Below are 15,781 nucleotides of genomic sequence, written 5' to 3'. Positions count from 1 at the left end.
TTTTATATGTTTTTTTTATGTAATGTTTTTTAGTGTGATGTTTTTTTTAATAAAATATAGTATGTTTTATATAATTTAGTTTTAAAAAAAAATAGAGAATGTCTCAAAAGGCATTCCTCCACACCAAGGGAATGGAGGGAATGCCCCAAATGATTGGAGAGTGCCATGTGTCAACATTTGGATGGAGGAGGGGCATTCCTTTAATGGGCTACTCCTCCTAGCCTTAATAAAATCTTTAACCGAAGAGAATCTATTTTATTTCAGTATATTATATATGTAATTTAAAAGTAGGTAATAAAGTAGTATGCCATTTTTATTTTTTTTTTAAAAACTCGACAATGATAAGCATTGATAACCTATAAAAAAATAATAAAAGAAAAAGTTTCTATTTTCATATTTGTTAAAAAGCACTAAAAAAATTTTTATTTGTTCATGCTTGATTATAAAAAATGTGATGAATTTAATGAGTTTAATCACATATAAAAATATTTAGAGAAAAATTACATTTAAAAGTATAAATAAATTTCAAAAGTTAAAATTTTTTCACACTTATAAATGTTTAAACAAAATGTTAACACTTAAAAGTGTGAACAATTGTCAAATATTTTCACACTTAAAAGTGTGACAGTCAATCATGATTTCTTCACACTCTCTATGTGTGAAAAAAAATGTGTTACAAGTTAACTTTCACACTCTTAAGTGTGAACAATTAATATTTTTACACACTTTTAAGTGTAAACTTTTCTTTTCTACATGTATAAGTGTGTAAATATTGTAATTTTTTAATTTATTCACACTTTTAATTATAAATTATTTTTATACATTTTTAAATATGATTAAATTAATAAAAAATTTCATACTTTTTATATATAAAAAAAACAAATATAAAAAAATAACATATTTATATACACACATGTTGTGCGCAACTAATGTGACACAATGTCACATTACCCAAACAAACAAGGCAAAACCATATTTAAGCATATAGCAGAGTTCGCAAGTTATATATTGTTTGTAACATACATATTCTTTTCGGTAGAATATTTTGAATATAGTATATTCTATGATGCAAATAGAATTTCCTAATAAAGACCAATTTAATATGTGTCATGCTAAAGCTTGGGCTTTCGATGATGCAAAACGTACCAACCAGGCTTAGGTTTCTTTGAACATAGCAAATTAGATAACCATCCTGAACGACCAAACAATTCAAGAAGGTTTTGAGCAAATATAACTAACCATAACTTCACCTCCTCGAAAACATTTGGAAAAAACGTCGTATATACAAAAACACTTTGGAAAATAAAACTTTGCAACTTGAAAGGTAAAAATAGTTATTAACTAAGTTGGTGTAATAGTAAAGCACAGCTCGTTCTTTAGTGGTTTTATTAGAACCCGGGTTTACTAGTAATAGTACTAGCCTTGTACCCGCGCTATGCGGCGGGCCATAGGAAAAAAAACGTTGGTCAAGTAGCGGGTACCGTGTAATTACATGAATGTATGATTCAACTCAAGTGTTTCTTAGTCCGGCTGAAATTGCAAACCGCGGTTGTTATTTGAGCGTGTTATGTCTTTCGCCAAATTTTGATGTTAAATACGATTAGGTTGTTTGTTGTGTACGATAAAAGTAATAAAAATCAATTGGAAAAATATTCAAAGACATAAGAAAATGCTCTAAAAATTGTAATAGTAATTATCCAAAATAAAAGTGTAAATAGACTCTATCTCTTTTATAAAAGAGATAGGGGAATTTGAAAAGGACATAAACAATTCATCAAATCAATGATATCATTATTTAATAGGATTTTGCTGCAGAAATCGGGAATAAGATATTTTTAAGGGTATTTTTGATATTTCATGGATAAAATGGTTGAGAGTAGTGTAAATTATAAGGGTATAATAGACATTTTAAAGGTAGAAGTGTTTAAAGGGGGTGGGGTATCTACCAATATATATATAACAAAGTCCTAAATTCATTCCTAAATAAATAGGAACCTTTGGATTAATTACAACTTTAATTTAGAACCATTAGATCAAATTTAATTATTTCATCTTTATTAAATGACGATATCAATACTTTCACTTTATATGATTTGTTAAAATATACCCTTTCTAATTATTATAATATATTATAAATAATATATAAATAATATGATAATAATAATATATTGATCGATTTCGATGTTCTTGTTAACGTTTTCTAATGATTGTATTATAACATACCATAAACAAATATGTTGATGTCAGAAAACAATTTTGTAACTAGATGTGGGTTTTTTCTATGTTATTTTTTTTTTCACACTTCTTAAAGACTTATTTAGTTTGTAGTATAATAACTATTATTATAGTCTATTTACCAATATAATAATAATAATAATAATAATAATAATAATAATAATAATAAAATGTTGAAGAGTTTGATTATGGCTTTTAGGAGGGTGTTTGTGATTACGTTTTGAAGTGATTAGTTGGTTATTATGTTTATAAAACACAAATAATTTGAAAAAATTGTTTGCATATGATTATATGTTATGAAAACGCAATTTTAAAGAAGCATGTCCTTACACGCTTTTCAAAAATTGAAAACGCATAATATTTTTTGGAAATGCAACATTTGTTTTGTAAACGCAATACCAAACGCCCTATAACATTGTTCACAAATGGTAATCGAGACTTGAGAGCGATAATTAATTTGAGAAATTGAGAGCGATAATTGGTCAATAATTATTAGGTCAGATGTTTTTAGTATCATATTAAGATTAAAATTAAGTTCAAATGTTAAGATTGCTTTAAATTAAAAGCTAACTTGATTAGAATTTTTTTTTAATGTGTCTTATATTAATAATTTTAGTTTAATTAGCCTAAAGTTAAAATTACTTATAAAATATCGAGTAGTTAATAATTTTAAATATGAATTAATTTTCAAGACCATATATTATTTTTAAACAGATACCCGTATAAAATTGACCATAAAATGTAAAAGTTATCGTTTTATTTTTATAAATTATATTAACCTCTATATTTATTACAAAAAGAGTATAGTTAATAAGTAATCTAAATTAAAAGAATGTCAAGTAAGTTTTTGAATCTTGTAGAGGGGGCATGATTTTATCTCAATTAAATGTCGTGCCTTTGGGCGGTTTAGTTGAGTGTTTCTCCTTTTGCTAGGTATTGAGGGTGAGGGGGCTCTCTAGCGCGGACCCGGTTAAGACAACGTAAGTTTGATCCCCTGTTGCGAGCAAATGATCCACACCTTTAAAAAAAATTAATATTTTTTAAATTTGATAAGACTAAAAAATCAAACTTTATTTCAATAAAACTGAACATTTTAATGGGTTAATAATTAGTTAGAAAAATTGTATTTTGTTATATGTAAAGATAAAAATATTTACTTGGTGGTGGTCATTATAAAAATATCGCAATAATGTACAGTTTTGGGATAAAAATGCAGCAAGCTATGACCTTTATTATATTGTATTTGTTTTTTTTTTTTTTGAGAATAGAACACGTTGTAGCTATTTTTCTTTCCTTGGATTGTGTAGCAAATCAGCTTGAGGCATTTGACGTAATTTTCTTTTCCCCTGGTGCCTTGTCATAAGATTTATAATAACAAATTTAGTCTTCTCAATAGAATTTATTTAAAATTGATACCTTGTCATTTTAACATCTCTTATTTATATTTATCAAAATATCGGTTTATCAAATATTAACATTTTAATAGATTTATAAGTATTTCTTGCATATTACGCGGGAAAATAATCTAGTTTGTTTATATATGGAATATAGATATTAATGAACACAGTTGCAATTTGCAAATTATTTTTGTTATATTTGACGCGTATATTATTAATAGGGAAAATGCTAAATGAAACTCAGCATAAAAATATTGTACATTTTTATATCAAAAGTACACACTTGAATGTTATGATAAGTGTATAACTATTTAATGCACTAAAAAACTATAACATTGTTATTAAATAAAGATATGACGATATGCTCCGTATGTCCTTTTGCTTGCGTACTTTATTGGTAAAGAAAAAAGTGACTACAATACACATCATGACTTCATATATGTAGAACTATACTCTTTGTAAAAAGAAATACAAGACTATGTGGTATGAGGGGTTCTCTAGGCGTTTTAGGGCCGGAACGTTTTTGGAATGCCTGTTACATTGCTTCCGGTAGGTGTTCCGGGCTAAAAAATGGGTGTGGACGGTTGGGCAAAACCGTGGACCAAACTTGAACTTTTTCCCCTTTTCAATGCCAAACGGCTACTTTTCTAATTATTGTTTATATATATACTTTTTTGTTTTCTTTTTCTTTTTCTTTTATCCTCTATAACTCCATAGGAGTACTGATACATGACGGAAGATGCCCATAGGTATGGGCAAAGTTGCCTCACCCCACACATTTTTGGAGAATGCTTTGGAATGCCTTGTTTGCTTATGTGACGTCACATGGCAGAAAACCCCCCACCCATGAAATGCCTCATACCACTTGGTCTAATACTAGCTAAAATGCCATGTTACACTCATCGCTAACTACTAACTAGTTCAAGCAAGGTTATAAAGTAACAACAGCTTTTTCGACCACATAAAACAAAATAAAAGCTACCATCATTATTGTTAGAGAATTCATATTAGTACCAAATTATTTGATTATTTTACCACATCGGTGCAGTTAATACTTATACAGTCTGCAATGATACTTGTATATAGTGGTAAGAAAATTAAAAAGAGTGGTACAAATATCATCCCCTTTATTGTTATCTTTTGAAATGAAAGTCATACTAATCATAATAAATCATAAACGTATATAATAATTTTAACACCCATACGATTTATAAATATACAATTTTTTTTTTTTTTGAAGGGGCGAAAGAAATGTCTCCACCTGCTGCCAACAGTCTTTCTTCGAAATTCTACTTTATATGTTTTTATACCGTAGATAATAGGAAACGTTAAAAACAAAATTATTATACATCAATCCATCAGTCAATTTTCATTTATGTAGTCGTTTTGAAAGCTTTAAATTACTACTGTACAATTCAACGCGAACTCAGGATTTTAGGTTTCAGATGTGAGATGTCAAACAATTTGCAATCTAAGTTTATGTTTTGTTGGGGCCAATCAAGTTTGTACTAAAATTCATACATAAAAATAATTTTAAAAATGTAGATATTTATAAACATTATTATAAATAGTCACGACGACTCACACGGCTACCTCTTTGCTTCCAAATCGCTCCGCAAATGTAGTCAAATGATTAACGTCATATTTACACTAGCGATATTTGCAATAGTATGTGTCGTGAATTCAAATCTTGATTAAAAATTGTATTGTATAAATTATTATAGGTAGTTGAATTAAGTATCACCTTTAAAAAGAAGAGGTCTATTTAAAAGGCATTAATATCAAATCAAATCAACCCTAATATTTTAAAATCAAATCAAGACCAAAAACCAAATCTAGACAACCTATAAGCTTAAACCTAAAAGATTATAAATTTATGTAATATTATGATCTTTAACTTAATCTTTGTAAATCATTTGATTTGATTCAAATCCATAAAACGATCGATTTGATTGTTTGCATCTGATTCTTTGGGTTAAAAAATCAAAGATCGTGAATAAGGTTGTGAAGAAAATGATTAGAAAAATGACTAAATTACAAATTTAAACTTTTCATGCATGCCAACATGGCATAAGCCAGCTTATTTACGTGTTGGAAACCATTAATTATATCTACGACGAATAATTCTTTACAAGCTGATGGATTTGAGATCATAATTCTTTAATGGCAAACATTTATAGCCATTGATAAAATCCAAATTAAAAGCAAAATGTGACACTTCGTTATATATTTGGTTTCTTATATATATTGGTTAATAATTATCAATGCCTTTGATAACAAATATTTTAATTTATCTATCTATAATCCCATTTAAAACAAACTAACCTCCCTATTTTAAGAAATTCAATATTTTTTTTCAATATTTTTAAACTACTCCTAAATAACCCTAACAAATATATTTAAAACGGTTAATTTTTGCACCTTATTATTTTTTGCATATAATCATTGACTTATATTTAGAATGATAACTACGGTTAGATGTCTCATCGCCGCATCTCAAGAAAGTAACCTAAACAGCTTGTATTACCGGTACGACATCTATTTCGTTACAAACTGTTGCCGCTGCAACGCGTGGACACCTTTCTAGTTATATGTGTTTGATGAAATGGCTACTTGTGTTATTTTTTTTGGTTTTAATCTGCTAAACAAAGGACTGTAGTTAAGGTTAATTAAATTTTTGTACGTTTATCATAAGATTCAAGGATGGATTTTGAATATGGAAGGTACAGTATATATATATATTCCCATATATATATGGGTTAAGTATTGTAAAACAAGTATTAAAGTAAACAAATAGAACAATATCTTGACCCTTAAATCATGGTTAAATTGATGCACAAAGATTCACGAAACAATTGGTTCACGATGATTTTCATGATGCACGGTGATTTTCAGGGAAGAGAAATCTATTATTTAATTTGTTTTACTTTAATACTTGTTTTATTATTTACCTAAAACTTTTATATATATATATATATATATATTTCATACAATTAGAGAATGTCATGTAGTTTAACATCTTATATATGTCTATGATACTCTAAAAATTTCAGTGTTAGTATTGTTTTGTAGGTCAGTCAAAGCTCCATGAGACCCTTTTGAAGCATTGATCATTTGAGAGGTGGCTTTGTTATGTCAAGTTTGTTAAATTAATTCTTGTTTTGTTCTAAAACTTTAGGAAGTTTACTCCTTGAGATAACATTTGTCACTTATTTTTGGCTACCCTTTGTTGCACTGTCCAAAATTTTAAATACAAAAATTGAATATTATATTAGTCGAAATAAATCTTATGAACCATTTTGGTAAGCATCAACCAGTGGTGGTTCAACGCTTTCGAAAGCTTCAAACCAAATCAATTTCGGGGTCTAATTCATTACCATGTAAATTAAAGTAAAATAAAAATAGCTTGACTTTTGTTATTCAACTGCTAGTAATAAAAAAGATGTAGATGTTGATGTAAAAACAAAAAAGGTGTATGGCAATGCAAATTATATAATTATATTTAGTCCAAAATCCAAACATTAATTCTAATATTTAGGCCTTAAAATTTTAGGGGTCTAAAGCGATCACCTAGTCTCATTGTACTGTTGAGCCGCCTCTGGCATCAACATATCTCATAATCGATATGTCATGAGACAAACTGCAAAGTTTTGAATAGGTGTCAGACGGGTCGTCTAGAATAGATAAGTAGAAAAGTATCCATCGGGTGTTGTGGCAGATATGTTCGTTAAGATGCAATCTTTCGGTAGATGGCCGGTCAAGTAGACAAACTAATTGGTGGTATATAATTCGGATGCTTAATTACTGTCCGTATTTTGGAGCAGTACTTGCATTGCCATGTACTTATAGTCATCGATAGAAGCAACATAAAAATATGCAAAAACGAAGCAATAGCTATCATGGCACAAACTTAATTGATAATAAGATAATAATAAACACAAGAGAAGAGAAGCCGGCTCAATGATTATACTAAAAGGTAAGGCTTTCACATATAGGGTCTCAAGTTGTTTTAACTTTCGGGCTTGATTTTTTTTTTTTGGGGGGGGGGGGGGGGGGGGGGGGGTTATGTTTATGTTTTGGGCTAGGACTAAAAACAAGCATAAAAAAGATATCTACAAAAGCCTCATAATATATTGCTACAAATAACCACATTTTTTCTGCACTGTGAGCATTTTTTGTCGGTCCTGAGCCCGTATAGAGAAGTAGTTTTTTTACGAACTTTAAAAGAGAGCCCAAAATTGATCCTGAATAAAAGCACCAGAAAGGTTAAGCCGTTTGAGTGATTTATTTCATATCATAAAATAAATTTATCCACTATATCAGTAAATGAATTGGACCAAATGATACGCCAGTCAGGCCCATTTGTTTCGAAAACCTTTAAGCACAATAAATTGTCATGAATATTCATGGTCCATTATAATCCAACCGGCAACAGTTTGAAAGCCCAGTGTTTATGGAAGCCCAGTTTTTATGGTCTTTTGAAATTGACGGGTATGATACCCATGTAATGTGATGAGATAGGTGAATATATTGTGTCGTGTGAGTAATTCTTGGACAGACTTACAGTTTATTTTTATGACATGTGGGTTTAGGTAATTTCCTGAATTTGGTATAACTTTTTGTTGGTCGTAATGTAATAATTATTATTAGGAATGAGATTAGTTGTATGAATAACGATTATTTTTTTATTATTTTTTTTTTGTCACAAATACAAATATAAAAGTTTAGAAATTTATATATTTTGGTTGATCTTGACTAAATGATAAATATTTGACTTTGACCAAAAAGAAAATATAGTTGGCTAAATGACCTTTCATGTGATTTAACTTCCACGCTAATGCGGCAAAATGTCAATATTTTTCGCTAGAGATGTCTTGCAACATATTAGCAGGTTGCGGAACTTAGGAATCGGGATCGGATCAGCGAGGATGAGACATTATTTTTTAAAAATCGGATCGGAATCGGATCGGTGAATAGTGAGTTTTTTATGTATAAAATAATAGTTTTTGAAATTACATATAACAAAAAAATTAAAAATAAATAAAAAACTTCAAACTTGAACATAACATGGTTTTTCAACTTAAACATAATTATCTAAAAACAATAAGATAGTTAATAAAAGCTTTAAAAAAAGAAAAAAAAAGTTTGACTTTGGTTGACCGATCCGATCCAGCCGAGTCTTGACCGATCCGACCGAGTCTTGACCAAGTTGACTCGAGTCTTACACCTTGACCGATTTTTAGACCGAGTCTCACAAACTCATATCGACAGAGGGCCGATACACGAGTCGATTCTCAAGACTCGGTTGTATCTGTTGAGTCTTACAACCATGCATATTAGCCTGACAATTTTATTAGAGTTTTAGTTAATAACAACCGTTAAAAATTAACTTGATGTATTAAAATTTGTACTATGAAATAATTTTTAATATATAATTTACAAAGTGAAAAGCATCTTTTGGATACTTGTTGGGAGTTGCGTTAAAGAAAACTAGTTCATTTATTTATTTTTCAATAAATTAGAATTAGCTAAATGATGATTGGCATCTTATTTTTTCATTTTTCACAGTAATAATACCAATAAAAAACACATGTTATTGGAAAAAGTTTTACAATACATAGTTGATACACAATTTTTCTTAAAGTCATGGCGGATAAATGGCTAACACTCCGAACTTTGGTGTGTCCATACCGGGTTTGAATCCTGACAACTCTCTAAAGGGTTTGCTTTTCGATATGTAGATGAAATAACGTTGTTAAAATCCCCTCGCCATATTTATATGTGAGAAGATTCACACCCTTAACCTCTAAGAAAAAACCACAAAATGAAAAACTCTTTAAACAATGAAGTGATTAGTAGTCCAAATTGTCCCTATTTTTAATATGGTTATGTTACGAGGATAATTAACCAGTAAAAAGGTATGGTTTTGACCAACATCAGGTCTGAAATAATTGAAATCCAATATATATGCATATGTGATATGTCCCTTCGTATCACAAGAAAGCATAATGAGGAATGAGTGAAAAGATGTTGCAATACAACCATTGCTTTCTCCAAGTCATAAACAGAGAATATAAAATACTCCACTTTGCATACCTGCAAAATTCCACTTACATACAAAATCACTTTATTAAAGATTCCGATAGTCCACTTTTATTCTCGAAGTAACGTTTAATTTCTTACATAATTCCATACATAGGAAACTTTATCAAATTTTAGACGTTGAATTGAATATTCAAGTTTTTTGTTATTATATCAAACTTTTTAAATCGTTAAAAACAAACTTTTCAACCAATTGACATTCATATTAACGACTTTCGTTCAAAATGACCTTCTAGCAGTAAGGAATACGTTGACATGTTACACAAAATGTTCGGCAAAAACCACTAGATTCGAGTGAAATTTGAGTAAATAACTTGTTAGATCACTTCAAATTATTATTTCATAAATAATACTAATTGTATTATGGCAGTGGTTGAAGATAGTGATGATTCCCCCACGTACAAAAAGCTTAACCAAAAATGTGATTATAATATTAATTTAATTTTTTAAAAACTTTTTCACAAAAGTCATTATACCTTTTTTTTAATAGAGCGGTACCGACGTAATGCAACGATAGTGGTGACGGTGACGGTGACAGTGTACGTAATGGTGGGGGCGATTGTTGGTAGTGAAGGCGGCGTCAAGTTGTGTAGATAATTGATATAAAAGTAATTGATGTAAAATGTTAAGAGAGATATCTAATCAATAAGAAAAATGACTTATGATGTAAAATCATTAAAAGTATTTTAGACAGTTCTTTCATCCCAAAAACATGTAACTTTCAACAATAACTATTCTTCTATATTAGATAGTATAGATAAGAAAAATTTAGAGAAGGGTAACTAAAAAAATGATAAATCGTTTTAATAATCCTCCTAATACCATAATTACTTGGCAAATTTACTTCATTAATTCTCTCTCCTAACCACATCCTTTGATTTTGACATGTGTCATAATCTTATTATTAAGAGTTTCTTAGATCATTTAGTTAAAAAGATTGGTCATTTCCTGAATAATATAACTAACCTGAAAAATTCCATAACATTTTTGTGCCATTTGTCATGAAAAAATCATTACAAAGTATGTGTAAGAACTTTTACAAAGTTTCTCTTTCATCCAAAATATCTAATGAACGAAAACATAAAATGTCAAATGTATTTGAACAATAAAATGTTGACAATCATTTTCACATCTAACACCTAGAAACTCAAAATTGTTTCAACAGTGGTGACCAAAGTTTCTTGCTCGTGTACCGAAGCGTTTAACTCTAGCTCCTTGAACCATTTTGAATTTCCAATAAAGGTTAGGAACTTGTTACTTGGACTTGACTCGACGAGAAGGGTGAGTCAGAAATTTTTGGAGAATCGGATTCCCCGACTTGGGGAGAACTCTAATTGGAATTTTAGATATAAATATAAGTATTTTTAAATTATATATATATATATGTAATAGAACTTTAAAAATATATTTCAAACTTCAAATTTAAACATAATTGTTTGAAAACATTAACATAATCATTTAAACTTGAAAATTAAACGATTGATTCACGCTTTATCATCATTTTGTCTGTCTCAAGATTAAAAAATTTATGACTCAGACTCGACTCGTCGAGGTGGGGAGTCAGGAGTTTATTTTGAGTACTCGGCCGACTCGAGGGAGTTTTACAACCTTGATTCCAATATACGAAGTAATAGGCAACGGTTGAAGTTCGTTTTTCGTTCGTGTATAGCTGCTAGTTTTTTTTTTGGAACAACAAAAGCTGCTAGTTTATTATACGGAGTAATAATTCGAATCTGTGTTAATTTAGATTCTCATATATAAGAATTGAAGTTAGTTTGTTATCAAGTATAAAGTTTAATATTAAGCAAGTTATAATTAACTAATTACACATGTAATTAATTAATTTTAACGTTATCAACAAAGTTATCCGTTGACTACTTTATACTTTGTATTCTTTTTTTTGAAAGGTGAATTTCGCTTGAAAACTTCGTGTCGCAATACGACAGCGAGAGGTCTAACATATGCTGTCTTAACCGGGTCCGCGTTAGAGAGCTCCGTCGAAGTAGAAATGCCTATTTCAAATACCCGATGGGGGAAAACCTCCTACTAATCCGCCCAAAGGCACGACGATCAATAGGGGTAAACCCTGCCTCATCAGACTTGAACCTGCGTGGGTATACCCAAGCCAAGCCTTCATAGAAAGACTTTCTATGTACTTTCCAAGTCTAGATCCCAAAACCTATTGCTTGTAAGGCAAGTCCTCAACCATTTAATGTAGTTATACTTATACTTCTCGGCCTTTTGGCTAAGATCAAGTGTAGTTTATACTTTGTATTCTAATTATTAATTTTGTTACATTTAGTTAAGTAAACCTTGTGTAAATTTTTGGGCTACATAAATTAAATAATTTGATGAAAGCTAATGTGGTTTTCATAGAAATGAGGTTGCTTTTATATTAGGGGATGGAGACAAAGATGCCCCTTCTATACAGTAGTAGTAATACATAAAATAAGTGACTTGAGTGAGCCAAACCGCACCTTCTCCAGTGTAGTATATTTCTTGCTTTATGACCACCTTCTAACCTCTCAAAAGTGGGTGGGTGGGTGTATGTAGTCTCCCTTTTTCTCATTCTCTCTCTCAACATCTCCACAAACTTTCCCTTTTTTCTTTTCCTTTTTCTTTAGAGACTTCATCTAATGGATGCTGCTCAGTGGTCTGAGGTAACCTAATCCTAATTAATCTCAGCTCAATATATATATAGACCATGCATATATATATAACTTTTTTTTTCAACTTTTAATTAATTTTTATCTAGGGTTATATATATATGTTCTTGTTTTTGATGATGGCATGTGTAACTTTAGTTGTTTGTACTACTTTTAAAAAAGATGATATGATGATGATGTTGTAAACTCAACCACTAAACCTAAATCTTTTAAAGTTGTATATATAGTTGTTTGTCTGTTACATACACATCTTTCATAATATTGTTGTTGAAAGTATAGTACTTGCTACACTTTCTTATATATTTACTTTCCCTTTTAAATTCCCACCATCTGATAAAAAAGTTGACCTAAAAAAAGCTTCTTTTTGAGACATATTGATTTGGATTTGATATCATGGTGTCATGTGGTTCTCTTTTTCCTTTTTCCTTTTGAAACTTTTCAGGGATTGGGAGTTGTGAAATCCATGGAAGAAAAGAAAGCTAATAATAATAATATTAGACCACAAAAGCCACAAGCTTTGAATTGTCCTAGATGCAACTCTTCACATACAAAGTTTTGCTACTACAACAATTATAGTCTCTCTCAACCAAGATACTTTTGCAAGACTTGTAGAAGGTATTGGACCAACGGTGGATCTCTTAGAAATGTTCCGGTTGGTGGTGGTTCACGACGAAACAAACGATCGTCGTCATCTTCTACTTCTTCTTCATCACTACCTACGCCGCCTCCACCACCAGCAGTATCAACAACTTCATTATCCAAGATGCATCACCAGATGATGATGGCCCCACAAGTACCAAACTTTATCACACAAAACCCTAACAAGACTATCATCCAAGGTCAAGGTCAAAGTCAAGTTCAAGGTCAAGACCTAAACCTTGGATATCCAAACATTTCTCTTCAGTTTGGTAACTTGCCATACAACTCATCAAACACCTCCACATCAGCTATGGAGTTCTTGAAAAGTGGATTTGGTGATCAAGTTATGATGAACTCATTAGTACCAAACACCATGATCATGAATTCTCCAACAGGTTTGAATTTTTCTCTTGATGGATTTGATCAAAATGGTGGTTATAATAATCAACATCATCTACAAGGAGGAGGTAGTGGGGTGACTAATCATCAAAGCACCATGAGTACTATAACTACTACTTTAGGTACAAGTGGAAATGCAAAGATTTTATTCCCTTTTCAAGATTTGAAGCAAATTTCAACCTCAAATAGTGACCATCAATTGCTTGAGGCAACTAGAGGGCAAGGAGAATCTTCAACTGGCTATTGGAGTACTAGTGGGTTAGGAGGAGGAGGAGGATCATGGTAAATATATATATCAGAAAAAAAAAAAAAAGTTGATGAGTTTGATAAGTACTTTCAAGTTTTTACCTTTTTGTTTGATTTTAATTTGTTCTTGTAGCTGTAGAAATTGTGGATTATTTATTTAATATTTAGTAGTTATTAACTATGCATGTAATTTTACTAATAACTTATAACCTAGGTTTGCTTTCAATTCATGTCCTTGGTCTTCAAGAAAAACTTGCTTGCCATATATACTGTTATCTGGCAAATCGTGTCTTATCGTGTTTAACAGGTTAAAAACAGCATGAGGTACCCAATTTGTCTGCTCTACTGTTATCAAGATTCTTTCAAACACAAAATTACATCTGTGAGACAATTCAGTTGGAAGATGAAGTTGGCTAGCAAGACTACTATACTATACTAGGTATGATCCTCATGGCCATGATACACATGGTACACCACTTTATTACAGCTTCATATTTTAATGCATGTGGTATAGCCATGAAGGATCTGATTTGAAATGGAAATTTATATATTTATTTATTTATTGATCATCATGGGAAATAAAATTATTTATCAGGTGCTTGTTCATGGTGTCTTCTTTATAATATCTAAAAGGACCAAAATTTTGCATACACACCATGAAGTATATATCTAATTAAAGCATTTTAGGGTTACCCATGTTCTCTAGTAGTTAGTTAAATGCTATATTTCTTTTTCCACCTTCCTTACCATTTAAATGTTTTAATTTGAATATTTGACTTTGTACTTTTTTTTCTCCTTCCTTACCATTTAACTTTTTTTTTTAATATTTTTGTTTGTATTTTATGATAGTTGAAATGATGAACGACGTCATATGAATGGAAAGTAAATTTAAAACTAATCCATTCATATATTTTCTGTTAAATGTTATATATATGATACAAACAAAAATATTAACGGTTAAAATTAAAAGAAAAAGAATCAAAACGTCAAAATGAATGTTATATATAGAAATAATTTTTATATATTTCATCTAAAAATTTACTTGAAAAATGATACATACCATTCGTTTCTAAAAATTTTCATGACATCGCGAATAAGATGTGCCACATGATAATGATATGCGTTTCTATCGATGTTCATATATTACGTTGGTACCAAGAATTTTGTTTAAAAGAGCACATCATAGGGAGTATTATTTTGCTTTCCAGTAATACACGGAGAATATTTATGGAAAAGTAGAGCAATGAAACAAATTAAATCTACTTTCCAAAGATATGGAGGATGTCATCCGTACATGTTTTGTTTGAAGGTATATATGTATAAAAATTGGTGATAGCTAGAATTAGTCGTGGAATTTACTATGACTACTACTGGCGTTGAAATCATGACTCCATAATAAAACATATATTCTCTTAGAGAATACGGCAATACGCCATCAACGTTGTTAAATGAGATATCTAAATTAAACATCATCCTAGCTAGATATATATGGTAGTACGTAGATCTGCTTTAATTTTTCGTAAAGACGTTCAACAAACAAGTAACACTAACGTACACCGGGATAGTTGTCGATCATGTGTAAGTTGTAACTAACACATGTGTAAATCGTGGTAGCTGGGGTCGTCATCGCCGGAGGATCATGGTGGTAGTCGGAGATAATAGTGGTGGTCGCCGTCGCCGGGGGATCATGGTGATGGTCGGTGATGATGGTAATGGTGGTGGTGGTGGTCGAAGATGGTGAAAAATGAATGATTGAGAAATGTCCCTAATTATGGTCTCTAAAATGAAGAGTTCCTAATTTAACTTTTATATATATACACACACACACACACACACACACATATATATATATATATATATATGTTTTAGGTAAAAAAAACAAGTTTTAGATTAAAACAAATAAAACAATATGAATCCCTTCTATAAAAATCACCGTGTATCATGAAAATCATCGTGCATCAATTGCTCCGTGAATCTGCGTGCATCAATTTAACTATGATCTAAGAGTCAAGATCTTGTCTTATTTGTTTTACTTTAATACTTGTTTTACAATACCCAACTATATATATATATACATAGGGTGACTATTAACTGAGA

At 30.3% G+C, this 15,781-nt stretch overlaps 1 protein-coding gene across 1 annotated transcript; it reads left to right on the top strand.

The window, feature by feature from the left end:
• Positions 1–12,223: 12,223 nt before the first annotated feature.
• Positions 12,224–14,242, top strand: LOC122580808 (dof zinc finger protein DOF4.6-like). Its single transcript, XM_043752974.1, has 2 exons — positions 12,224–12,394; positions 12,843–14,242. The coding sequence occupies exons 1-2, from the start codon at positions 12,371–12,373 to the stop codon at positions 13,722–13,724; spliced, it is 906 nt and encodes a 301-aa protein (XP_043608909.1). The 5' UTR covers positions 12,224–12,370; the 3' UTR covers positions 13,725–14,242.
• Positions 14,243–15,781: the final 1,539 nt, after the last annotated feature.

Source organism: Erigeron canadensis, chromosome 1 (assembly GCF_010389155.1).
Source record: "Erigeron canadensis isolate Cc75 chromosome 1, C_canadensis_v1, whole genome shotgun sequence".
Lineage (NCBI taxonomy): Eukaryota > Viridiplantae > Streptophyta > Magnoliopsida > Asterales > Asteraceae > Erigeron > Erigeron canadensis.
The sequence above is the reverse complement of the archived record's forward strand: the minus strand, read 5'-3'. Positions and strand labels throughout refer to the sequence as shown.